At 47.9% G+C, this 26473-nt stretch overlaps 1 protein-coding gene across 1 annotated transcript; it reads left to right on the forward strand.

The window, feature by feature from the left end:
- Positions 1–2303: 2303 nt before the first annotated feature.
- On the forward strand, positions 2304–26469 carry METRNL (meteorin like, glial cell differentiation regulator). Its single transcript, XM_080401031.1, has 4 exons — positions 2304–2603; positions 8261–8649; positions 25033–25092; positions 25828–26469. Exons 1-4 carry the CDS (start codon positions 2491–2493, stop codon positions 26142–26144), a joined length of 879 nt encoding a protein of 292 aa, XP_080257157.1. The 5' UTR covers positions 2304–2490; the 3' UTR covers positions 26145–26469.
- Positions 26470–26473: the final 4 nt, after the last annotated feature.

Here is a 26473-nt window from a genome sequence, read left to right on the forward strand (position 1 = left end):
TGAGCGTGTTCCCAGATCCCAGCCAAGAGCACTACTATGGAATAGCTGTGAGTAGCCGGAAGAGCATTGTGGGGATTGAGATGCAAATGAGCGAACCGAGCAGCCCCCTTCGCCGCAGAGGTTCCCTATCTCCCTCTGCCCCTCACTTTTGAACTGGGGGGGCTTAACCTGGCCATGGCTCTGCAGCCAGAAAACCTGGCTCTACGGCCGCAACCCCCGGCTTTGCTCCTTTGTAAGACTCATCAGCCTGGGCCAGATGAAGAGCTGTATCACCATCATGAAGGCACTGCGGACAGGAGGGGCTTTTAAAGCCCCCACATTGCCGTCACTTTTCTGGGTCCCCAGAACTAAATGCCGCTGCCTTTTCTGAGTTCAGCGGGGGAGAATGAAAGGCAGAGGTAGTAGCCACTGCAAAATAGCACACACTGTTCTGTGTCTTAAAAGTTCCCAGTTTTCAGGCAGTTTCAAAAGTTCCAAAGCGTAACGTGAGCAGCTGCCTGGGCACTTGTTTGTTTTATCAAATGCAGAGTTAGAATATTGCAAAGGAAATCAGATACAGTAAGTTGGGGGGCATGCAGAGGGTTGCACATACAAACACACCGAGGAATAAAGCAATACGGTGTTTTCCCTGTATGCTTTTCTTTCCAGTATGAGGGAAGGAAGCAAAACATTCTAAGAAAACCTCCTTCTAAAGAAATAATCAAGGCACTGAGCTCTAAAGCCTGTGTCACTGCACATGACCAGGAGAATGAGGCATTTTGCATTATTGCATGTTGTCATCACTTTGCTCAGTGTTGTCCCTGCATGCTAATTACATGTTTACATGCATTGCATCATTTGACATAATTACTGTAATTATGTTAATACTTCATAATCAACAGAACAGTACCTGTAATTTACCAAACAAAACCGACATGAAAAGCTAAACCCACAAATGGAAGGGGATACACTGTGAAGGATTTAATCCTCAGTGCAGAAGCAGGCAGGAAGCACTCAGAACTGGAATATCCTGGTTTAGCCATTGGATCCTCCCAGACAGCACTGGGGCACTTTGCAATGTGTTTTAAAAAGGTACTAACGAGGGTAACACACCAAACTGTGAACGGGGTGTAAATGTTTAATGCTCATCTGTGAACTCTCACCTAGAAAAATCAGTGCAGTGCTTTCAACAAAGCTGCCTGACAGACACTTGAAAGGACAACAGGAGACTGAGAAACTCAGTGATCTGGAAATATTTTAACCCCTCTCCTATCTGCGGATGTACAATATCAATCTCGACCCCCTTGTTACTTCTTTGAAAGGAATACGTGGCGCCTGGCATATCAGAGCGCAGTCTGCTAGCAGCTGGATCCTCTACCCCCTGCCCCCATCCCGGGTTTTTTTTCTGTTTATCTTAGCCCGGGTAGTTTGGGTTTGGGGCCGATTCACACCCTGCACTTCCCTCACATCCTCAAAAGCATTTCTTTGCTTCTGGTTTCTTGCAGAAGGGTCTCTGCCACCAAGGGTTAAGTATCTAAAGTCAACTATGGGATAACCAGGGACATTAAGACAAAGAGTTATCTGGAGTGTTCATTAAGTGTTGGAGAGTTTTACAAATAAGATCGAGTCCCAAGTGCTTCCTGGTAAGTGGAAACACAAGAAGGTTCCAGCTAAATTGTCAGCCTCCATCCACTCAGGAACCACGCCCAGGTGGAGATTCGGCTGTGGGCAGAGTAACCTGCTGCAGTGAGCTGTGCTGCTGGCACCCACCTGGTCCCGGGGACCGGTGGCAGGGCACCGCTGGCACCCAACTGGCCTGGGGACTGGTGGCAGGGCACCGCTGGCACCCACTTGGCTCCGGGACCGGTGGCAGGGCACCGCTGGCACCCAACTGGCCTGGGGACCGGTGGCAGGGCACCGCAGGCACCCACTTGGCTTGGGGACTGGTGGCAGGGCACCGCGGGCACCCACTTGGCCCGGGGACGGGTGGTAGGGCACCGCGGGCACCCCCAGCGCCTTTCCCGGCCAGACAAAACCTTTCCTCCCCCGCGCTCGGGGGGCATCGTCCTTCCCTGCGCCCCCCGGCAAGGCCGGGGCCAGCCCGAGGCGGGAGCCGGCAGGGCGGGGGGCTGAGGCCCCGGGCCACCTGCCAGGGCCCGGGCAGGCAGCAGTGGGCCGTGCCGTGCCGTGCCCGCTGGGCAGCGGCGGTCCCCGATCCGGCGCCGCGTTTTGCTGGCGCAGCAAGTGCCGGCCCGGCGGGGGAGGGCGGGGGACGGGGAGGAGCCGGTCCCCGCGGGCGGCTCGGGGAGGCCGGGCCGCTCCCGCCCCTCAGCTGGGAGCCGCAGCCAGCCGGTGCGAGCTGCAGAGCCGAGCCGGAGCGGCGCAGCGCGCAGCCGGGCATGGGGTAGCCGCGCCGCCCGCCATGTAGCGAGCCCCGGGCGCTGCGCGCATCGCTCCGCGCCGCCTGCACCGCGTTCGCACCGGGCCGGGGGGTCGCGGCGTGGGGGGACCATGCGGAGCGCCCCGGCCGCCGGGCTCCTGCCGCTGCTCCTGGGGCTGCGGCTGCTGCTGGGCGGCGGTGCCGTGGCTCAGTACTCCAGCGACCTGTGCAACTGGAAGGGGAGGTGAGGAGAGACCCCACCGGGCTGGGGCGGGGGGGAGCGGGAGATGCCACCGCCGCCCCCACCCACCCCCATCCCGTCGGGGGAAGAAGTTGGTGCCGAAAACAAAAGGGCGAGCCCTCCGGCTGCGGGGCGGCACAGGGCGGGGGGCTCTGCCTCCCTCCCGGCGGAGCCGGCCCCTCTCGGCGGGCTCACCGCGGGGCAGCGGCCCCGGGGCGGCGAGGGATGGAGGGGCCAGGGCGGGTCCGGCTCCCCCTGCCCGGCAGCGCGGTCGGTGGGCTGGGGAGGAGGAGGAGGAGGGCGGTGCCGTGTCCGCCGCGGAGAAGTTTCTCCCTGCGACCGTCTTCCCCACGGCCCCCGGCGCCCCGTTCCCGGCGCGAACCGCCCGTCGGACCGGGCAGGCTCGGGGCAGCCGCGGGGCCGCCCCCGGCCTCTCCCGCCGCCGCGGCCCGGGTGGATGCGCTGCGGGTGCGGTGCGGGTACGATGCACCTGCGGGTCGCCCTCCCGCCCTCCCCGGGCACCCCTGAGGTGGTGGCGATGAGCCCCCGGGGTAGGGGCTGGCCCGGCGCCCTCGCTCCTGATTTATTGTAATTGCACCGGTTGTGAAACCTCTCCACTTCTCAAGTGTTTATCTCCCAAATTATCTTCCCTTTAATTGCTTATAATAAGTTTAACGTGTGTGGTTGGGTCTGTGACCTCCTCTGCTGGCTGCTCGTAGTTTTAAAAAAGCGACTGCTCGCGAGCAAGCGTTGCTGTGTCAGGCTTTGTGAACCTGCAGAGTAAAACGATTTGACTCTAACGTTCAGCTCAGGTCTGATGTTCTTTAAAATAAAACTTTGGCCAGCTTCTGTCAGTAGGGTATTTTGGAGGAGGGAGAATTCAGGGTGGGGAAACAGCTGGACTGACTCTCAACATCATAATTTCTTAGCTGTTACTGTCTGAAACAGGCAGATGCTTGGGATTTACTTTTTTCTGAACTTTCTTGGCTATTGATGCGTAGTTAATTGCAGTGAATCCCCCTGAAGGAGAGTCTGCCTGATAGGGACCAAACGTATGAGTTTTGTGGCAAACTCCTAATTACATCATTTTGCTTTATCAACACCCCCAGCCCCCAAAGCTGTACCTGCTTTCATCCCTCAGCATCCAAGCTGCAGGCTGCATGGACCTTACTGCATGGTATGGTAACATGCTTTTTAAAAGAATTATGACAAACCCCAGTAATTCCATCCTGTTTGGCTCTTATTTTTGTCCTGTTTTCTTAGAGCAAGCAGTGACCACCCATGTCACCTGAGCAGGGCTGGAATAAGCAGTGCCTTGAGTATGCACTAAGGGGGTGATGCTTGGGAGGGTGGGGTGGGGGGGAAGTGAAATATCATTTCCTGTAACTGAGTTTGGGGTGAACTGGTGATGCAAGCTTGGACTCTCTTGCCTGTTGTTGCTCTGGTGAGCCAAAGTGGTGACAGCTTTGTGATGATGCTGTCAGGGGCACAGGGAAGGAAGAGATGCCTTCTTGCGCACACTGCTCAGCCTAGGTGCCTTCGCTGTGTGCGACTCCCAGAGTCCAGGTGGACAGGAGGCTTGAGAGGAGATGAAGTAATCCAGGCTGACTGTGGCCTTACTGGTAGCAAACAGTTGTCTGCAAAAATGCTGGCAGTCCTAAGGCTGTTAAATATCATCTGCTTTGTCCTAAAAGACTAGCAGTTAAGAAGGAAAGAAAAGTAATTTGATGTACCAGTAAACACCATCTAATTAAATATTGCAGTGTGGATACTAATAGCTGTATGGGTCAGAAAGGATATTGTATGTGGAATATAATGTTTTGAAGTCATGTGATGTTTTTTACCTTAACTAACTATTTGAAAAACCTACGAACTTAGCTGCCAAATAGTCTTTCTTCCCACAATGAAGTTCTAGGTTGTCTCGTGCTGGCAGATTTGAGAGTCCAGTCATCTCCTACAGTAAACCTGAAGATATTTTCTCACCTTTATGTACATGTCCATATTAAAATGCAACAACCTTAGAGGAAGAATATTTTGCGTATGACTTTTTTCATTAGCTTGTAGAGAAGTGACAAGCTTATATCCCTCAGTAGGGTGAAGAGCTTCAGTAGGGTTCCTCTAGATATCCTTCATGCTTCCAGGGAAATCTGATGCAATGCACAGCTTGACACCTGCAATTTAAGTATACTCAGTAGTCCATAGCAGCATCTTAATAAATAGCTTGGCAAAGAGCTTCCAGGAATGCTTTGTCCATAAGAAAGCAGAAACTTCACTCTGATGTGTGTTTGGTTATTACTCTTGCTGTAACTTCGGGCTTCGTGCTGCAATGACCTTGATGCTTTGGGCAAAAGTGCCTCAGTGACATGCTGAGAATATGCTAGTCTGCTGGTTTTGGCTGCAGGCTGTAGGAGCGAGAATTCAGCTCTGATGTGGCTGCTTATGTCCATTGATCTTGTCCTCTGCACCAGTGGATGCTATGGGGAAGTCTCGATGCTCTCTAAAGTTTGTCGTCTTTAATTAAGAACTCCAAGTTAGGAGCAGAAGTTCCCTGTCTTGGCTGAGGGGTGCTGGGAGGACATGGGGTACTTCCAGGGCTCTTCAGAGCACCTGTAATAGAATAAAGTGAACAGCTAAAGTAGATAGCGTGAACATTCCTCCCACTCCCTTTTTCTTTAAATAACACCTGCTGCACGTTGCAGCATAAAAGCTTACTGCAGTGATACCGTAATGGATCTTTCAGGGCAGGCATAGGGGGATGGCTGAAACCAGAAAGGGAGAAGAGTGAGGAGACAAACGCAGTGATTCAGGATGTCCTCATGGACTGGTATGAGGAAGTAGTACTTGTTGTAAAGTAGTCCCAATAAACAGCACAGATTTGAAAGGGAGGATGGATGGCTCCTCCGTCACTGTAACTATGAAACAGCTGCCCTATCTTCTTGCTGTATACTTAAAAAAACCAAACCAAAACTCAAATGAGCTTGAGGGAAAAAAAACACAAAAGGCTTCTGGACCTCCATTATTTTACAGACGTGGTGTGTCTGATGACTGGCTAGTGAGAACTAAACAATCTCTCAATGCAGTGACATGTCATTTTGACAGAAAGCAAAGTGACAGGTTTTACTGGATGAAGGTGGTTGCTGTTAAGTAATGTGAGCATGTATTTTGAAATCTGCTTAACTTTTGAGTCATCCTTTATTATAAGGCTTAATGTGTACAGGTACTTGTGCTTGATGTATCTGTCTAATGGCATCACTCTTGCCTGTGGGATATAATTGGCTTTCAGAAGATAATTTCAGAGTCCACCCTGTTTTTTGTTTGAACAGCATAAACGTTTGAACAAAATGAATGTTAAGGCTTTTTTCTCTGGCAGAAATTCACTGCCTTGGTGTCGTGGTGATCACATGCAACAGCAGTTTCACTGCATGAGTTCAGAGTTTTGCCCCTGGTGTCTTCCCTCTGTTTAAGCACTCAGGATCCAGGGTGGAATTTGCCAGTGTAAGTCCTGCGAAACCTCTGCAGCTTGTTTTGATGTCTTGAATAGGAACAAGTGATGTGTTGAGGGTAGGTTTTTGCCCCTTTGCTGAGGGATAAGCTTTACACTCTTTAATGTTACTTATTCACTGCTTGCACATAAACAGACTTCTGTGTTTTCTGTTGAGTGGCATCATGTGCATGCTGTGGTGAAAACTGATTTTGTGGGCCAGATGTGGATTTACAGTCAACTTAAAATATCCCATTGCAAGTTAAGTTTCCTGGATGTGTTAAGTACTACTGAGTTTGAGAGCAAGAGACTAAAGGTCAAAAACTTGTCCCTCTCTTCTCCTCATCTGTGTTCTTGATGTGGCTTTCAAGATTATTCAAAAGCACATGTTTGGAGGCACTATTGTTATTAAATATGACTTTTTTTTTTTCTGAGCTTCCTCATGTAACCTCTATCAAGTGGGTCACACTGACACTCACAATAATGAGTCACGTCAACAGTAAATGCAAACCATATGTTTGGGGTTTCCCCCCCCCCTTCTTTTGCACATGGCTTCTTGTTACTTTCTAAATGCTGACTTGAATTTAGACCCTGTTCAGCACCTGAATATAGCTTTAGGGTGGGGAGCTGTGTATTTGGAGGTTTCTGTTGAGAAACCAGAACTTCATGTCATTGTACTACACTAAAATATGTTTTTTGCCACAGATTTCCTGTGTAACCTCAGACGAGTCACTTAATCGTTTTCCGTTATTTTCTCCCTGTCTTGGTTCATCTGCCTGCAAGTGGGAATGTTGTGCAGCTTCTCTACAGTGTGGTAAAGCAGACCCACGAGCTGCGTTGAAGGATCTCATTTTTGGGTGGTGCTCTACAGGCATAGAGTAAAAGATGCTTATGTTTGGGAGCTAGGTACGCAAAGTGTAGGAGGAGGAACAAGCTTGGTGGTGAAGTGATTTACTCATACATGCATAATAGGTTTGTGACAGGACAGGGACTGAGACCAGAGGATTTTTGCCTAATGGCCCAAATATTGCAACCAATAAACCAGGCTTCCCACAACTTTTTCTTTTAACTGGAGTGCCTACAGCACACAGGTAATATTAGTGCTTTGAGTCACTCTGGGTAAAGAACTTGTGGGGCTGGTCCAGTGTCAGTGACAGGCAGCAAGAGCTGTTTAAAGCTGTCCTCAGTTTAGGACGTGGGCAAGCAAGTCACAGGGATTTACTAGTCATCCTGCTTTAGCATGGCAGTTTGCTCTCCTTTCACCAGCAGTTGGCCCTGGGATCCCCTTTCCCATCTCTGATCACTGCCTCTCAAAGTGGCTGTTGGGGTGTTAATTTTTGGGTAAATTTTGTGCTTGGTAAGGGGACAGGACTGACGGTGATCCTGTGCCCCAGCAATAGTAACTGGCCATGGGCTCTCTTTTTTGCCGAACACCCATGGCTGTGTGAATGCTTGTAGCCCATTGGAGCTGGGCAGTAAAGTGTGAAGTCAAGCTTAAACCTCATAGTGGGGAGAAGTGGGGGAACAGGTACATAGCAAAGAAAGCAGCATAGTTCAGTGCTTCCCCAGCTGTGACTGGGGAGTGTACTGTCTTCTCTCCTCTCTGTACCTCCCAGTTTGGAGATCAGGGCTGCCCAGCTGGGCAGGGGGTATTGGTAGCATCCAGAGCATCCCTTTGCTCCAGGTCACAGGGCGAGCTTGGCATCCCTCCCAGTTTCAGATCCATTGGGAATATAGACTTGGAAGGGGAACAAAGTACTCTGAAAAAGGTGGAGTCTGATCTGTGAAGCTGGAGAACGTGCTGGTTTAAGCCACCAGGAAGGGAGTTCAAGCGTACGTGTTTTACTTAGTATGTGCCAAGTCATTTGCTACAGCTCAGGTGATGGGCAGTAACCGAGGCTGTAGTAATTTAATTGCTTTTGATCATGTGCTTATATCTTATTTAATTTTAAAGTCAGTTGCTAGTGGTTTGACTTTTTCTTTCGGGAGATGATTTGAAATTGTCACATCATATTAATAGACAAGCACTTCTGACCACTGTTGAACTGGATGGGCTAATACTCAATACTGCCTTAGGTTTCCTGCATTTGTTGATGTGGGTCTTTGAAGGTTTGAGGTTATGACAGTCACGTTACTAGCTCTGTCATTTCTCTAACTTTCTCTTTCTTTCTTCCCCCAGCGGCTTAACTCATGAGTCTCACAAGAAGGATGTTGAACAGGTCTACCTCCGCTGTTCTGAAGGGTCAATAGAGTGGATGTATCCCACGGGAGCACTCATAGTCAACCTGCGACCCAATACTTCACCTGCCTCTTACAAACATTTGACTGTTTGCATAAAGCCCTTCAAGGACTCTGCAGGAGCAAATATTTATTTGGAAAAAACTGGAGAACTGAAACTCTTGGTCCGAGATGGAGATCGCAGCCCCAGTAAAGTGTATTGCTTCAGCTATGATCAGGGGGGGCTGTTTGTTGAGGCCACTCCTCAGCAGGACATTAGCAGGAAGATTACAGGCTTCCAGTACGAACTGATGAGCAAGGGGGTAGCATCGGATTTGCACACAGTTTCTGGTGAGTTCTGGGATATTGGTCATATTTTCACGTACTGTATTGGATGCATAACAGATGGCAGAATGAGCGAATGGGAAAGTGGTTGGGTCTGAATTTCATGTGCTTTTAAGGACATGTTTTATAAACAGGCTATTGCGGAAGAAGTTTTTTTTTTTCTGTTTTTTTTTTGTTGTTGTTGTTGTTGTTTTTTGGAAGCTGGTAGCATAGGCTGAATTCCAGATGATTTGTTAAGGGCTACATTGTGGACGATTCTCCTCTTGCAGGCATGGGGTGAATCACAGGAGCTGGCTTTACCCTGCAGTGAACTCCAGTGTGAACTGGGCTTCTGAGCCTTGCTGTAACAGTTTTCTAACTACTTTTTAACTCAGTTTTTAAGACCCCGCTGCATGTTTTGAATAATAAACATTTAAACAAGGAGGAACTCCTTTTTCGTGGGTTTCTTTTTCCCCTCTGCAACTACTGCTACTTGCTGACCTAATTATTCCTTTTTTTTTTAAACAAGGAAAATGGTGTGTTCCTTCCTCAGCTCTGCTTATTACACTCCCTCGAGCATTACTGTGCCATGGCAGAGCTCTTCAGCACCATGACAATACTTTCACAGTGGCGGTGTTGTCTTCTCTCTCAACCATTACGAAAAGCAAGTTTTGTAGGGAGGAGTTTTACACCAAGGAAGACCTTGTAGGAAGGGGGAGTGGACAAACTGAAAGAGTTTACAAGCCTGTAAAGTCTGGTTCTAAATAGTCAGCTAAATACCATTTGGGAACAATAGCTCTAGGTGTAACCTAATTGTGCAAATCAATTAGTTTGAGAAGAAGAAAAACTAGCATTTGTAAAGGATGACGGGGGAAGGGGTAATTCTCTTTAGATAGGCGGTATCTGGTTTGGGCATCTCGTCCCTGCAGAATTGCCTCTAGCTTTTATCCCCCAAACCAAGGGAGATTTCCAGAACAGCCTGAGGAATAGCAGATCCAGGGTAGTTTGTCCCAGATGACTAGGGAGGTTTCAAGGTTCAGGTATTTGAAGTGGGGAGGCCGTGGTGGCAACCAGATTTCTCCTTTGAAGTGGAGAGCGCAGGCAGCCCTGCAGCAGGGTGAAGAGCCCTCACCGCACCCTTGAGATGGCGCAGGGTAAAAGCCGGTGTAAAGCGAGCCTCTGGCGCGGGGCGCAGGCAGTGTAGGTTCTGCAGCAGTGATGCCATATGCTTTGCCTGAGATGCTACTTGATAAGCAGTGGTGTGGCTAATTAAACTGCTGTATCATCTGGGCATCGCATCCCTCGTCCTTTTTTGGGATAAGCGGTTGCAGAACTTGAGTCCCAGCCTCTCCCCACCCCTGGCTGCCTTCCACAACAGGACTGTGGGTTTATACGTTCGTATATTTGTGCATACTCGCCGCCCTGCTAGCGTTTAGATGTCGGCAGACCAATTCAGATGTGGCTTTTTTTTTTTTTTTTCTTCAGTACAGATCTTTGTTGGGCTGAGATGAACAGTTCTGAGCTCAGCGAGGTGGTAGCTGGCTGAGGGCTAATGCAGTGACCCCGCTAGCTGATAGATGGCGTGTTTGCCATTAAAACAAAAAACCTATAAACACAAACTCAAATATTTACGTTGCCGCCTTTACTCTTCCCGGGTGTGCAGCTTGTAGCTTAGGATCGAGGGTTCTGCGTTTTAAGCAGACTTCTCTGCTTCTGCATTTTGCTGCAAAAAGAGTGTCTGCTGCAGAGCTGTTCTCCCAGTGAGATCGTTTCTGCAAAGATGAATATGCTGTGCAGAATGTTAGCTATGTAGTAAAATTCCATTGCAGAAAACATTAAATACATTGTTTAATCAGTTATTTTGAGAATGTTCCCAGATTCAGTGCTTCTTTCTTTGACAAGCTGTGAGGATGGAGGCACAGGCAGGCTAGTGATAAGTCACTTAAACTTACCAAGAAAACTCCTATGCTTCCCCCCCCCCCCCCCCCCCCAATAAAGTTGAAATTGCTTTTGCAAATAGTAAAGCAATATGCAAGAAATACTGCTTATCGCTGCTGCTTTCAGTTTGCACACAGATATGGTTTCTCCTGAGCTTTTCTAAAATCAAGAGGACTCACTGCTAGCATACTTTAACATCACAAGCCAGCACAAACTGCTGTGTTTTTAGAACTAAGTGCTCTTCGTTCCACATAAAATCTTGGAGATTTTTAAAGCTGATGGGAGTTTTTTTCAGAGACTTTCAGAAGTCAAACTGAGGACTGAATCCAATTACAGCCTTCCTCTTTGATAGGCATATTAAATCACTTTTTCTGTGACTGCTGTATTTTCAGCTGTAACAGACACTGGTTGAATTTCAGTGCTGTCTTCTGAAACAATGTGGTAGGCTATCAGCCTCAAGCTCCCAGTGTCTTGTTTGGACAGAAGCAGCTTTTTAATAGTTCATCAGCAGAGCCTTCAGGGCAAACTAGGAATCTCTATTGTATTTTAAATTATTTCTCTTGCCTTTTTTTGGATCCTCAGACTCTGGGGAGGGGCGTCGGGGGGTGAAAACATGATGAAAATGCCATACATGACTCTTTCCACTACTCAGTCAGATGAGCACTTTTATTCTCCTATAAATATCTATATGTCTGGGGAAACTGCCAAGTAGCTGCCTTGTGAGGCTTCTATAGAGCAATATATTTGGGGCTCTCTGCAGTTCGTGGACCTCCTTTCTTCTGGAGCTGCTTCTAGTTTTGCTGTGAAACCTCCAAAGAAATGCCCTTTACTGAGCTGTTTATTTGGAGGGGAAGTTTACAACCCATTGACTGAACTCACTGGTGACTTCTGCCTCCGAGAGGAGGCTCAGGCCGGAGGCAAGTGCTGACCTTAAAGGAGCTGAAAAATGGATTTAAGGTTCTGCATTTCTCTCCAACCACACTTCTGTCCCTTGGTTACGAATGTGGCTTATGGCGTTTTTTTGGCTGTTGCACACTGGAAAAACGAGCTTGCTCAATCTTGGTTGCAGTTTGACGGAGTTCAGCAGAGTGGGCAGTTCTGTGAAGAGGTGACAAAGCTGTGAGCTGCTGCTGCGGAGGGGGCAGAGATGTGCTGGCAGAGCTGGGCAGAGGAAGCGTGAGCTTCCTGGTCTCGCTTCGCGCCCAACGCTTCATCTGACAAGCACAAATATTGCGATGCTTCCTTACCGCTGCGGAGTGGGGGAGATGACTATCATTAAAGACCCAGGTGTGGGGCTCAGCAATCCAGCCCTTTCCTTGTGCAATAACTACTCGCTAACAACTTCTCTCCACTTTCCCTAAATGGTGTTTGTTTCCTGGTGATAATTATTGTACTCTACCCTTGAGTTTACTCTCTCATCCTGACCTGGCATCCCAGCTCTGATTAAAGAGTGTAAGTCATCTGTTTAATACTTTAATGACCTGTTGTGTCCTCAGAGTCCTGACATTGCAGGGTGCATCAACAAATCAACAATGCTTGGCAGGGTGCCTGTGGTTTAATTAGAAAACCTCAAGTTTTATTAGTTTACAGTCATTCTTTCCCACTTAATCAGAGTCTAGCAAATAATTCAGTAGAAAACACACAGGTTCTGAATTGGCCTTTCCCTTTGGGAAGATTGAATGGCACACTGCAGTCTTTTCAGTTTTCCAGATTTTGGGGGTTTAACCCTTTTCTTGGCTCCGAGTCTGCCTTATCGCATTCTCTTAAGACTTCCCTAACTGTAGGAAGTATTGGTAGCATACTGATAGGTTTTCATTCAGATTGCTGAAATTTGTATGGGAAGGTTTTTACTGTGATAGTGACAAGCAAAAAACCGCGTTTCTGGAGGTTTGTAGTTTCTTAAGCTGGGAAGGGGAGCAAAGGCAAGCATGCCGCAAATGCTTGTCACCATCTTATCTGAGTAGTCCCTAAGACTTAGGGTCACCTTGACAATTCAGACATCTTGATGGGTGTGTTCTCCTCTTGGTACCCAAAGTGATGGGTGACTGACAGTGCTTTTGATTTCAGATTAGGTTTTGGGCTGGACCCCTACGCGGTTCCCATCCACACTGATGGTCCATTACCTTCAGCTCAGGCTGGCAGTAGGGCTCTGAAGCCTTGGTGTGGTGTTTGCCCAGCTGAAGAACTGAGGCACTGTGACATTTTGGCCCGAGGCCATTTGAGAAGCAGCAGAACTTGTTTAAGTTGTTGAATTCTGTTGATTCTAATCTTTTCTGCTTGTGCTGGAAGAAAATATCTTTTCTGCTTGTGCTGAAAGAAAGCACCCTGGCTATCGGCTGTACTGCCTGTGCTGTCAAATAGGTGGAGATTTTGGCAAAAGTGGGTTTTGGCCATATAGTTTCTAAGAAGTTGTCCGAAGGTGATGATCCACATGAGCTTCTTGGCTCTAGTGGAGTGTGTTCCTGGCCTAGGTCTGCCTTGCACCGCAGCAAGCTGCTTGGGTTAAATTCCTAGGAAAAGTGTGAAAGGCCCTTGAAAGTCATTTGATTTTGAAGTTCTTCAGCTTCTGCTCAACTAGTTTGAAACAAGAATCTGTGGGTTTGACCCAACGTTTTGGAGAGGAACTTCTATCCTCTTCCCCCCTCCCACCAAATGACCTTTATTTTGTTACCTAAAGACTGTTTCAAGAGTGTCGCATTGGAGCTCTGGATCGTGCTTTATGTAAGCTGGGTAGTTTGCTTTTCCCATTGCACATTCATTCATAGGGATGCCTGTAATGTGGTTGTTAGAGCTCAGAAGGTAAATTGAAAGCCCTTTCATTACCCACCCGCTTTTGTGTAGTAAAGAAGTGAAACTTTAACACGAATGTCCCTTTATCTTGATGGCATCTACCAAGTTAGTGCAGGTTCTTTTATACGTTTTCTTTATTAATGCTGGGTACCTGGCTGAGAATATTAATAGATAGGAGGTACGGCACTCAAGTGGGTGTCTGAAAAACAAGGCAAAACTGGATAAATCTAGTTAACTAATTAAGAACAGTGTTCAGCTATTTCCTGTATGCTGTTAATTCATTGGCCTGAGAAAAAGAGCTTGGAAATTAAGAGAGCTCATAAGTATTTGGGCTATGCCGGTGTTTCTACTAACATAATGGCTTTTTGAAGCACCCCTCTTAACTTTTGATCTTTAATGCAGTTTGGGTTTGGCAGAGGTGGGGCACTAATCTGCCATACCTGCAGGTATTCTGCCAGGTGTCATCGCAGCTCGTAGGCTCCTGATCTCAAGCTTTCCTCTGGTTGCTCCCAAACATACAATTTATTTTCTTTTTCTTTCTTGGAGACTGAATATGCTGGAGCAGGGGATATACTGGTGTATTTTTCACGTCTTGTTGGAGTGGAAGCATTCTTGCTTTGTGTCCCAGAGGCCGGAGGGCAGGAGGCTGTGGCTGGTGTGTCCGCCCTCGGCCAAGGGCTTTGCGACGTGGAGATGGGGGTCGGTCCCCGCAGCACTCATCTCATCGCTGCCGTTGGCAGAAGAGGTGATGGAAGGAGGCACTTGGAACACTTAAACTGAAACTCCCCATGACTTTTATGCTTAGTGCAGGTTCTGCTTGAGTCATTGTGACCATCTGAGATGCTGGCACCCCGCTGCGTGGTTGGGGGAGAGCACAGCTGCGTGCCGCAGGCTGGCAGGGGTCTGTATCCCAAAACACCCCATGAGATCAGGAAAATGGCTTGCTTTGTAGTCCTTCCTCCCGCTTTTTGCACAGGATAAAAGCCTCCTACCTCTTAGGCTTAAGCTGTGTTAGGGGAAAAAAAGCAAGTGTGATCTGGTTTGATTTGCTCAGAACTGGTATCGCACTTCTGCCATCAGGGCTTGCTGGCGAAATGCACAGCAAGTGGCAAAGTCGAGGGGTCTGCTCTGTAAGTCCGAGTACACGTTGTCTGGGTGCCCCGTGAGGGAGGCTCGCTGCTGCAGCTTAAGCTTTGCTGCTGTTCGGTATACTTTTTCACTCTCTAAAAGGTCAGCAGCAAGTTTTAAGACAAAACCACCAGAAAACAACCTTTAATGCTGTTGTTCCAAATGCACATCAGTTATTGGCCTTATAAAGGACCATTTTGACGCTGCTGCTTTAGGATATGTTGTTTTCTGAGTAGTTTTTTGTGTGCTCACCTTCCTTGCAGGGAGGTCTTCCATAGGCACTTTCACATCTTTTCCCCATAGTAAATGATCACACAAAACTAGATACAACTAACTTGGTATGTATTTGAACAAACACATCTTAAGGTGTGTTTTGAGGGCACATCACTGAACTGGGTGTCATGGGTCAACATCTGAATTGATCAGGCTGGCTGCTGTGTAACAGAGCCTGGAGTGGTGCTCATTTTGGGGAGCTAGAAACCTGCTCTAATTATTCACGTGCCTGGAGTGGTCAGATTTGCAATGGGTGATTGATGGGGAGTGAGAGTTTGAGAGCAAAGTTTTTGAGTTTCTTCCTGTGTGTGAAATGATTCCAAAGTGCAGTCCTGATGCTCGGGGCGTGCACAGGCTCTTAGTGTTCTTAAATTGAGCAAGGGTGATCTTTTGGGGATCTGAGCCCGAGTAAGGTGAAACATGTTGAGTTGAGAAGTCTTCACCTAAAAAAAACCCCAAACCCAAACCAAAATTGGAGAGACGCCCTAATTTAATCTCTCCTTCCCCCAAGAAAATGAGTTTGACAGCAGTCTCCTCTGGCCCTGCTTGTCCTTTGATGTTGCCAGGACAGTAGTTGGTTTTGCGGTGGGCAAGGGAGGTGACAATGGAGCTGCAATGATAAATACACAGCTGCAGGGGAGAGGGGGTAAGAAAATAGCTTATTTTTGCTAGACTGGCCACAAATGCCGTTAGTTTATTTCCCAACTCAGTGGGCAGTCAAAACCAATAAGCAGTCAGGTGTATTGTCTGGGCAGCTGGGGCTCTGCTCTGCGCTGACCTCTGTGTACCGCGGCAGCTCGTCCCCAAACAGAGCTGCAATCCAGCCGAGTTGCTTGGCAGTCCTTAATAATGCTCTGTGCTTGCTCTGCAAAACTGTTTAGGTTGCTAATTCCAGAGGCTGTAGTTAAAGAAGGGATGGGAGGGTGGGAGGAATCGCATTCCTCTTCCCACCCCCCACCTTCCCGAAGGAATAAGGAACTTACTGAAACATGGGCCAAATTTTTCCTGTGTTAGGGCCTTGATTTGCACAACAGAGAATCTCTTTGGCCTTAATCTGCTGGAGAAGCCAGGGAATATGTAATATTGCACAGATACTTGGAAGTTACCCCTGGATCCAAAGCTGTGATATGTGAAATCTGACCTTGGGAGGCTTAATTCTGGGTCAGAAAAGCTGCCACCATGTGATGTGCAGCTCGGATCCAGCATTAGCTTCTGCTGCTGGTTGGAATTTGTGGAAGGATATTTTTTGGTATGGGTTGTGTGGGCATCTCCTTGGGTATCTTTTTGCACTGCTCTGACCCCTGTGTGGGGTTTGGCCATCGATCCTGCAACAGGTATTAACTCTGGTGTTTGCCCGTGTCTGTTCTGGAGCGCAGCCCTGCTGCTGGGAGATCTGTAGGGATCCTTAGTGCTGGGAGATGCACATGGAGCCTGGCCTGTCTTTCCACTGCCTTAACCCCCCTGCCGAATAATTCCTGTTCATAGAGAATGCACCTCTACCCCACCAGAGCTATTAGTAGCTTTACACCAGCTTCATCTATGTGTAAGTGGATGTGAGAAATTTAAGGGGAAAAAAAAAAAAAAAGTCCAAGCTTATGTAGAACCAGGTGAATGACCTTAATATGACAAATAAATGTGTGTTGCTAGGTAAGAAAGGGTGTATGTATCTTAAAGCTTTTCCTGTTACAAATGGAAAACCTTAAGTAACTTTTTTTTGGGTTAACTGGACAATGTTATGGCATTGAGGATCTGACTGCATGGGATTTAGCCCTTCCACAGTCCTCCTCAAGAACGGGCTGATCAAATAAACATGGTTTTAAAATGAAAAGTGGCCTTGTTCCTTCAAAGCTCTCCCACATACAAAAAGAATTTGATTTCTAGAAACAGGAAGAAGGACCTGTGTGGATGTGAGTGCACATATGCTACTTTTTTTTCCTTTTTTTCTCCGCCCCCCCCCCCCCTTTTTTTTTTTTAAGGCTCACTTAATCTTTGATCTGTCATTACTCCACTCTTAGGGTTTAACTTTAACCAGCCACTTGTTACTTAATTCTATTGCCCTGCTCCACGGGAGGCATTAATGGACCGGCCGAGGAGGAGGGTGGTGGGCGGGAGGGAAGGCTCTGTGTTGTGCTCCTGGTGGGTTTCCAGCCTGGTGGTGGGTGCTGGCTCCCACCTTCCCTACGGCCCTGGCAGGGAAGCAGGGGGGGCTCTGGCACCAGGGCTGCACGCCCGGCTGCGCAGCTTCCCCAGGGCACAGGAGGAAAAACCACCTGACTTTTTCATTTTCTGCCTTGCAAGCACTGTATGATATGTCAGCTGAGTGTTTCATTAGCTGTCAGGGACAAAACCAAACAAGACATCAAAACTTTCTTTATAACTTCATGTTTTCCTAGAGCTGATCAGTGCGTGCTTTTACAAGGCTTTGGAATGACATTTTCTTTAGAAGAAAAAAGATATTTTAGGAGGGGATGAGCCAAGCTATAAATCTTTGTGGGTTTTGAGTCAGTAGAAATATTTGTTTTGGTCCTGTGCTGCCGGGTGGTGGCTGGGCAGCGTGGAGGTGTGATGCTGCAGCTGCTCTGGTGGGGCAGCCAGGAGAGAGGTCCTGCCCCAGCTGCAGGGTCAGATCGGGGGAGCCCCTCATCCGTCTGGGGACACCTCTGCCTCCCAGCAGCTTGGCCATCATCGCACCTGCCCAGTGCTCCTCGTCCCTAATCTCCCTTGGGCAACAGCGGTAGGTTTGAGGAAGGAGGGAGGTATTTTCTGTGAGATAAACAAATAGCTATATATTTTTAATGAGTTTATATTGGTGTCTTGTGCGTATACAGCAGGAGGAATCCCTGGCAGTTACCTTGCGGCCTGCTTTTCTCTTTAATTGCAGTTAGGAAGGGGAGGGAGAAAGCAAAGGAATGGCAGGTGATGGCAAATGCTGCTCGCAGGAAATGTGGGCTAGTGCAGTTCCAGAGATGCTTCTTGTTTGCTGGGCTCATCTCTCTTCGGCTGCAGTTCAGACAGAAGGAATCTAACCGGAAATCTGATCTGCTGGGGAGGGCTTTTTGGACATGATAAATTGCAGACTTGATTGTAACTGAGGACTTTTATAGTGCTGGTGATGCAACGGGTAAGTGTAGGAGCTGGGCTGGGAGCTGGCACCCATCCTGTTACCATTACGTCACCGTGCACCCCAGCGCCGGGGTTTGCCACGGCAGCGTGGGAGCCCCGAGCCCAGCCCCGCGCCCCTGCACTGCCCCGCGGTCTGGAGGGTGCAGAGGGTCGGGGAGTGATGGAGGCTGAACTGCGCCCCTTGGCCGCATACGGCGGGGGGGGGGGGTGGGGGGGGTGGGCAGGGAAGGGAGGGAGATGGTGTTTGGGACAGGCATTATTTTTTCCCGAGGAGCAATTGACAGCCCAGAGGAGGTGGAACAGAAAGAAGTGTCTGAAAGATACGACGCTTCTCATAATTTCTCCTGGATTGATGCAGCTCGTGCATTGGCCTGGATATAGACTTTAACAGTGTTTAATACTGCTTGAATAAAAACTGCTCTGTGGGTTGTTTTTTTTTCATTCCTTTTTTTTTTTTTTTTTAGTTTTCAAACAAATGGCTGTTTGTGTTTCAAGCTGACCTTTCAGCTCATTTGTTAGAATGGGTGCTGCATCTTGGAACAGCAAAAAGGCATTGACTCTGCAATCCCAGAGGATCCTTACGTGCTCTGTAGCTGCTGAGCCAAGTTTCATTTTGAAAGCTGTTGCAAATGGAGCTTGCCTAGTACCAAATCTCTTTCTCGTCCTGTTTACATAAATAGTATTCTTTGGTTCTGAAGGACTTTAATACCCTCTTGGAAGACATTTCTGTGAAAAGATAAATTTCTGGTTCGTGGTTTCTTGTCTTAACATTTCTCAGAACACAAAGGTCATCACATCTCTAATGGTGAGGTTTACAATATGCTTTTTTTATTCTTTCTTTGCAGGAAGGAAGTGGTATTAGCTCAACTCTCTTGGCACGACCCATGCCACAGCATATGAGAGTCTGCATTTCATTAAACTTATTTGCAGGTTTAAATTGTTCTTGGCCAGTGTCTGTATTTTCCAAATTACTTCTGGAAACTTGTGCATATGTGCGAGTTGAACTGAATGTTGGAAACGAGCTAAGGCAAGGAACTGGAGGTGACACGTCCTTTTCTGAGGAGGTAAAATCACAAGTATCCCTGCTTTATGTAAAGAAGTCAGAGGAGAATCTCCATTGCAACATCATGGTTTTGGTCCAGCTGCTGAATCACCAGCTTGCCCTGTACCAAATCTTGGCTGTGTTTTGGCTACAGATGAAGGGAGTCTTTGAGTTTTGTGTCTTTGCTCATGATCCTTGTTCTGAGCTGCCTTTTCTGCTCAGCACAGGGGCTCAGATTAACTTTCTAGCAAATATGGGGATGAATTCTTCTGCCTTCAGAAACTCTCTCAGTATGTTACTCGTAGCACTAACCTATTCATCGAAGCAGCACAATCCCTTTGGATCCTGTGTCCAAGGCTTATTGCACCAAGTGGCTGGGAGCAGCACCAGTCCAGGTCTTGTGTTTGTTCCCTGACTTGGTGTTTTCCTACATACTGGAAAAAGTGCAGTGCTTGCAGAAAACCTTGTAACTCTATCCCATCCAAAGACAGGAAAACCTTGTAAAACAAAAGAGTGATGAGAGAGCTCCTCTGTGTGTTGTGACTGGGTGTCATAACTTCTAGCCCAGCTGTGGAGATGCTCTGTGTCATCTGGCCACGTTTTCCCTCTCTGCGTGGCTGCAGAGTTAAATGCAGGTGTGCTGGATGCAGCGCTGCTGGCCTGAGCTCCCAGCTAGCGTGTGCATTTTACACTTGAGATGCGCTGGCGTGCAGATGCATTGATGTAGTTTAGATGGTGTCTTGGTGTGGGGGCTGTGAGTGTTTTGAGGTTGAATGTTATTTTGGCGTGCTCAGGAAGAGCTTTCTGAGGGGGTGAGGAAAGTTGAAGATGTATCTAGAAAGGAGATGACTAGTCAGAGCCTGATAAACCAGGGTGGTTGTTGCCTCCATGGCGAAGCAGCAGGTCTTTTTGTTTGGGACGTGAGCTGTGAGAGGTTTGTTCCATGGCAGAAGCGTTGCCTCTTCGGAGAGGAAGCCTAGGCAAACTCAGGAAGAAGTAATTACAACAATTCTACTTTTTAATTAGTTAAAGCAAGATCAGGGCAAGATTATTTTTTTTTCTTGCTCATATGATGTTAGCCCTCAACCTCTTGTCTCCCAGCTAAATCACCGATACCATCATCGGTTGAGAAGTAGTCATTTCTGCTTAGGATTCAGAAAAATGACTGAGAAATGCAGAGTCATTGGAGAAACCGCATCTATTTTTATAACCTGCTCTCGGAAGTCTGTACTCCCTGTTTCCAGGAAGGACACTCATCCTATGATGCCCTTTCCAGTACAGTTGCAATTACAGAGCTGCCAGCAAGAATTTGAAGGGTGTGGGTGTTTTTTTTGTTCCATATGAGCTGATGTTGATGTCAGGCTGAGAGCTTTCATCTGGGGGATGCTCTGCTGGGGCCCCTACGCTGGTCCAGCCTGAGGTGCTGCAGTACGGGCTTAGCTTAAACCAACCTGGGCTGCAGCAAGACCCGTTTGAATGTCTTCTGCTGAACGTGCAAGAGGAAAGGCTACTGGTTTTAATCAAAATATTTAAACCTAGAACTAACAGAAAATAATGCTCCAACCCTGCCTGGGCCTCCTCGGGAGCTTTTGATACTTAAAAGGTCTGATTGCTCTTCAAAGGCTTATTCAGAAATACTGACGTGTGGGTGATGTGTGCCACGGAAACTGGAAGAGTAGATCAACCAGCTCGATGTTTCCCTCCCCCGCCATCCACACCTCTACCGCACTGCATGCGTATACAAGCTTCTTAATAAAACCAAAGGGTATTCCTCGGTAAAGCGGTTTTCTGCAATTACTTTGTGTTAAACGTTTTCACTTCTGCTTAAAGGGTGTTTCTTTTCCTGTGCGTGCTGCCGGAGCAGCGATGTGTGCTCAGCAGAGCCTGCCCCGAGCTGTGGGGTGGATGGGGAAGGTCTCCTGGGCTCAGCAAGAGGAACTTTGGGACCAACAGTGGGTAGAGGCCTGCAGCCTGCTTCATCTGGTCTTTGTGATAGCTGTGAGGTGGTGGAGCGGGTTGAGAAGATTTGGGGCAGCCAGAAGAGACTTCTTACGTATAGGTTGGAGGCTGGTTTTGGGGTAAGGGAAGGTCAGTGGGACCCACAGGTGGCTGTTGAAACACAAATATTTCAGAAGAAGGTCAGGCCCATTCATGTGGTTTCTGTGCCACCCGCAGCTGGAGGCAGCACGTCTCCCTTCGGATGCGTCCTGCTGAGAGCCACCATCCTAAACCGTGGTGGTGGCTCTTCTGATGTCTCCCGTCTCCTATTTTCAGAGGATAGAAGGGTTGTGTGCAAAAGTCTCAGACCAAAGGAGGAAGGACTGGAGGAGTGTGAGTGCTGAGAAAGGGCAGCAACACCTGCCCGCACCTACTGGAGGCAGGAGAGACTCACCATCCATCGCGGCACTGAAGGTGCGCTGAGATCCATCTCCAGTGCAGGAGGGGATCCTCACCAGACAGCTCACTCCCTGGTGCTGGCTGGGCTGGGGACCTTCTGGAGCTCATGGCACCTCCTCGGGGCACGTCCCTCTCTCCCTGAGCGTTTCTGCCTCCCCGCGGAGAGGACCAGCAATGTGTTTGACAAAGCTGTTGGCCAACAAGTGCAGTCTATTGTTAGTATCCCCACGTCCTCCTCGGTAACATCAGGTTCAGAGGGCAAATCGCTCAAAGCAGCTGGGACATGACTGCTGGCTTGTGAGGAATGATGTAATTACATCTCCCTCTGCGGGGAGGTGAATAGAGAGGCCTTGGGAGGCACTGGGCTGGGGGGGTGGAGGGAGAGGGCTGCCTCAGGTTACTTCAGGTCAGGATACTGTCAAAATCCATCAAAGGCATTCCCAGGAGAGTCGGCAGCCGACGTGCACAATGCAGGCTTTATGCCACCGGCGGTGGAGTTGAGTTATAGGCATCTGGGCTTTAGAGGGCTTCAATAAAACGTTGCTTTTTTCTCCTTTTTTTTTTTTTTTTTTTTTTTTTTTTTCACCCTTCCCCTGCTGCTGTGTGAATTAAGGCTCTTTGGCTTATCGAGTTTAAAGGAATTAGAGCAGCTGACGTTGATATTGTTGTTGATGCAAGTTCATAGACTTGCTTTTGGAAGCAAGAACCTGGGCAGCCCTCGAGACATCCCCAGGGAGCCGGGCGGCCAGCAAACACAGCCGGCTTGTTTAGTAGCTGGGCCCAGAAAATGAACATCTTCACCTGTTGTGCCTGAGTGAAGTGCTTGCTTTGGTTTTCTTTTTTTAGTTAGAAGGATGCTTCACATTTTAGCCTGAGGTGTCCGGAGGACAACACCTGCCGCCCACTCCCGCAGGGAATGAGCGCTGGGCAGCTAAAATCACTAACGTGCGGCATAAACACGCACATTTCTCAATGGCTCTGGCTCAAAAGAAAGTGTAGGCATTGCCTCCTCCTAAGGATTTCTTTTCTTTTATGAGACGGTATAGGAATGAAGCTTTGGTGGTAGCGAGTGAATGTTGTTTGCTTTGTAATGGTCCATTTACCTCGGCAGTAATCCTTCACGACTCGCTTTCCATCTGTGCTTGCATACCTTGTTTTTGCCACTTGCAAGATGTATTTGATACTCTGTGAATGCAGATGTGGGAGTTGTTCCACAGAAGAGGATTTCTGTTCTTCATATGTCTGGTATTGCAGGGATGGGTGGTGGTAAATGGTTGTTAAATAAGCTTGCATGCCACCAAACTGCTGTGAGTCAGCATGGATCTGAAGTAGGCTTTAAGTAATGATCTAGTGTGAGCAATGCTGAGCGCTTTTAATTTCCTTTTGAGTTTAAAAAGGATGCAGGATTTTGCCAAGAGTCCACAATTAAATTTATTTCATTCCGTGTATACATGGAGATTTGTTCATTTGATTTATTATAGTGTCAGTGTATTTAAATGGAAGGAACCACTTTTAAAGTATTTTGTTTCTCATCTTTAATGCTGCTGCTTGTGTTGCACTCCTTTCAAGAACAAAAATGGCTTAGTCATTTTGGTTTCTTTCAATTTTCTGATGGGGTTGGATGAACTACAGAGATGTCTGGTCTAAACCAAGACTGTTTTCACTCAGACTTGAAGAGGCTGAGATGCCTTTTTATTATTAGATTTTTGCAGAGCAAAATATCTGAAATCCAGTGTCTGAAATCCAGCTGTGGATTTTGAGGCTGCCCATTAGCTGTGCTGCACTGGTAGAGCTGCTGTCCCCGTGAAGATGCTGTAGCATTCACGCAGGTTTGCAGGTTCCCCCTGTTCGGTTGATCTGACTCAGGTGCTGATGTGGGCAGAGAGGGGCTGGGGCAGAGGGGCACTTGCCCTGCGGGAGTGTGGTAGGTGCCATGAATGAAACGACTCCGTTGTAGGATGTTACGTGACTATTGTAATTTTGTCAGATGAAACTTGGATGTTTGGTCTAGCCACTAATCAAAATCTCTTGAGTCTAAAAATTAAAATATCCTTAGACTGCATTTATTATAGTACTCCAGTTACGTCCAGGCTTTGGCTGGCTCTGTGTTTCTCATGATATTAAACAGTTTCCAAACTTTCCCCAAAAAAGAGAGCTGAAATGGTACGTGGGGGGAAGAAGGGCAGTAGAGGCTGACTCCTTTCTGAGGGCCCTGGAGGCATTCAGACTCGCCTAAAGAGAAATGCCCGACTATTCCAGATGCTTTAACAAAACTATTTTGCCTGTTCCTTGTGTCTTCTTTTGGAGCTTTTTAACCTTCTTGAATGATTCCTTCAAACATCCCTACCCAGAAATGTGCATTTTACATTCTCTTTAATCCTATTAAACAGCGTGTTACACTGTGTATTAATCATCTGACTGGAGCAAATCTGGTGGATTTGGTTCAATAATCCTCGTTTCTGGATCACTGCCTTTCTGGGACCTTGGAAAAAATAAGAGATTTGCCATGTCTTATGTTAAAGAATGGCTTGTGCTGTCTGACGGAGGAAGGCTAATAGCTGCACACTGGAGGCACGAGCTACGCGTTGTTTAGTTTAAATCTACTTCTTGGTGCAATGGATAAACTTCTCCGGGCAGCGGGTGGGGGTGAGAGGAAGGGTGTGACTATTTGGGAATCTGGTAACCAAGTGTTTTCAGATGTTGAGGTTCAAAACCTAAATGTTTTGGGGTGGGGAGGAGTGGAGTAGCTTCAGCTTGGGGTTTGGTCGTGGGCTGTGTGGTGAGGATGCTGCAGCTCCAGTGCTTCGCCGCGTCTCTGGCGTGAGCCCTGCTGTGCTGTAGCCTCTGCGTGAGTCCAGGCAGCGCGGCACACCTGATGGGTTCTCGGTTTTTTCTGACTGATGTGAAAGAGCCGCTTCCAGATGGCATCGAGTGAAGGATGCGGGCTCTGATCCTCAGCTGCCAGTGGACAGGCATCGCATTGCTGGGCAGGGCAGACCCTGACAGTAAGCAAATTCCTGAGCTCAACAGGGTATTATAGAAACATCTGTAGGGCAACTACAATACCTTCTCCTCAGAAATAGCTGGCTGAGTACAAAGAGGAGCCACATTCTTGCATTGATTAGATTAGTGCAGATACCCAAACGTTTCCAGCAGTACAGGAAATGGTCTTTGTGCTGCTTGAGCTCTAACAGATACCAGCTCCACTTTCAGCTTTGCCTTGACGCCCTCAAACACATGCGCTGGGTTTTTTTTCCTCCCCTCTTTGCCTCTCCCACTCTGTAACCTCCTGGATCTTTGATGTGGTGATAGACTAAATGGCTGTGAAATAGCCCGACAACACTTGATAGAAATTGTAAGAAAGAAGCTTTGCCATCAGAGTTGAAAAGGCACATGATCTTCAAAGCCTTAGAGAGCTTTGAATTTACAGCAGAGCACTCTGCAAATGCACCCAGTATCAAAATATATTTTGCATAAGCGCAGCGAGTGTGTGGGGTGTGTGCTAGATAATATATCCCAGCAGGAGTGTTAAAGAGATCCATATTCCTCCTTCAGTACAAACATCTCGTGGGGACTAGGTTAGCCTCCGCGTCTGGTAGCCTTATTGATGCCTGACAGGTCTTTGGACCATGCGTACGCGTGCGTTTGGTTAATTCCGATACCGCTGTGTTTATTTACTCTTGTCTGGTCCTTCGCTAATTCTGACCCTTTCTCTCCAGCTCCCTGCCGACCATGCAGTGACACAGAGGTCCTCTTGGCTGTCTGCACTAGTGATTTTGGTGAGTTGTTGCTTTGCTTCCCCCGTCCCTTCTCCCCCCGGTAGCTCGCTTGAATGTGACATCCATAAACACAACACCGATGGACACTACTTACACTTGGCAACTTCCACCAGCAGTAGATGTAGTCTGAAGGGGCTGTGTGTGTGACTGGGGGAGGAGGACACGGTGTGAAGGACCAAACCCCTGTGCCCAGCAGGCACTTCCCCAGGGTGGACAGAGAATGACCCAGCAACCACAAGTCCGAAGACTTGCATGCATCTAGGAGGGATCTTCACTTGCTGCCCTAAAATGGACAGTTGATGAAAGACCAAAAGTTTCAATAATTCTCCATGCTTCCCCTTTTAAAGGGGAAATTGATATTAGTTGGTATCTGTGATGGCAGAAGAACAGAAAGTACGTTGTCAAGGAACATGAAGCACGTGCGTAACATTCTCATTAGAACTCTTCGTCATGATTGATGCTGTTTTTCTGATGTAATTATTTTTGTGTTTAAATTTAATACATGGGTGTCCTTTGCTGGACAGGTTACAAATATAAACTGTAAAAAATGCAAGTACATACGGGAGGTTACTGATACATAAAGTTAACTCTGAAAATAACAAAGGGCCAAAACTGGGGCTGGTGTAGTGACATCGGTGCCCCCTGAACTGCCTGGCTGCAGGGGGCTGAGTTGGGACCTCGTTCTTCCAGAGGGGTTTGGGGTAATTCGTCCTTACGTCCTTTTTCTGTTCCCAGTGATCAGAGGCTCCATTCAAGATGTAACGAACGAGGCAGAAGAGCAAGAATCCATCATTCACGTCGGTGTCAACAAACTGTACAGGCAGAAGAGCAAAGTCTTTCAGCTCACTGGGGAGAGTGGGAACTGGCGAGGACAAATAAAGACCCTGCTGGAGTGTGGGGTGAAACCAGGAGATGGAGACTTCCTTTTCACGGGACGCATGCACTTTGGGGAGGCCAGGTTAGGCTGTGCCCCTCGTTTTAAAGACTTCCAAAGGATGTACAAAGAGGCAAAAGACAAAGGGCTGAACCCATGTGAAATTGGCCCAGATTGAAATCCCCTGTCTGGCTGAAGATTGCTTTTAGCGTTTGGCCGGGAATATTTCCTGGCTGCGGTGAAAACTGAACAAAAATGTTAACTGAGAGCATGGACAGATCTGGAGCACAGGCTGAGACCCCGCAGGACACGTCTGCAGCCTGCGGTGCTGTTAGACTAATGGAAGCAACAGAGGTACGAGCTCAGAAGGCTGCCAAGTGAGCAAGGCTGGGTTTTTAACCAATCTTGTCCTTACGAATTAAGTTATTATATTTTTTTAGTGACTTCCTTAGGAAAACAAAGAAAACTCTCATGTCTTAATAAAAAACCCAAATGAAAGCCAACATG

Source organism: Falco punctatus, assembly GCF_963210335.1.
Source record: "Falco punctatus genome assembly, chromosome: 1".
Lineage (NCBI taxonomy): Eukaryota > Metazoa > Chordata > Aves > Falconiformes > Falconidae > Falco > Falco punctatus.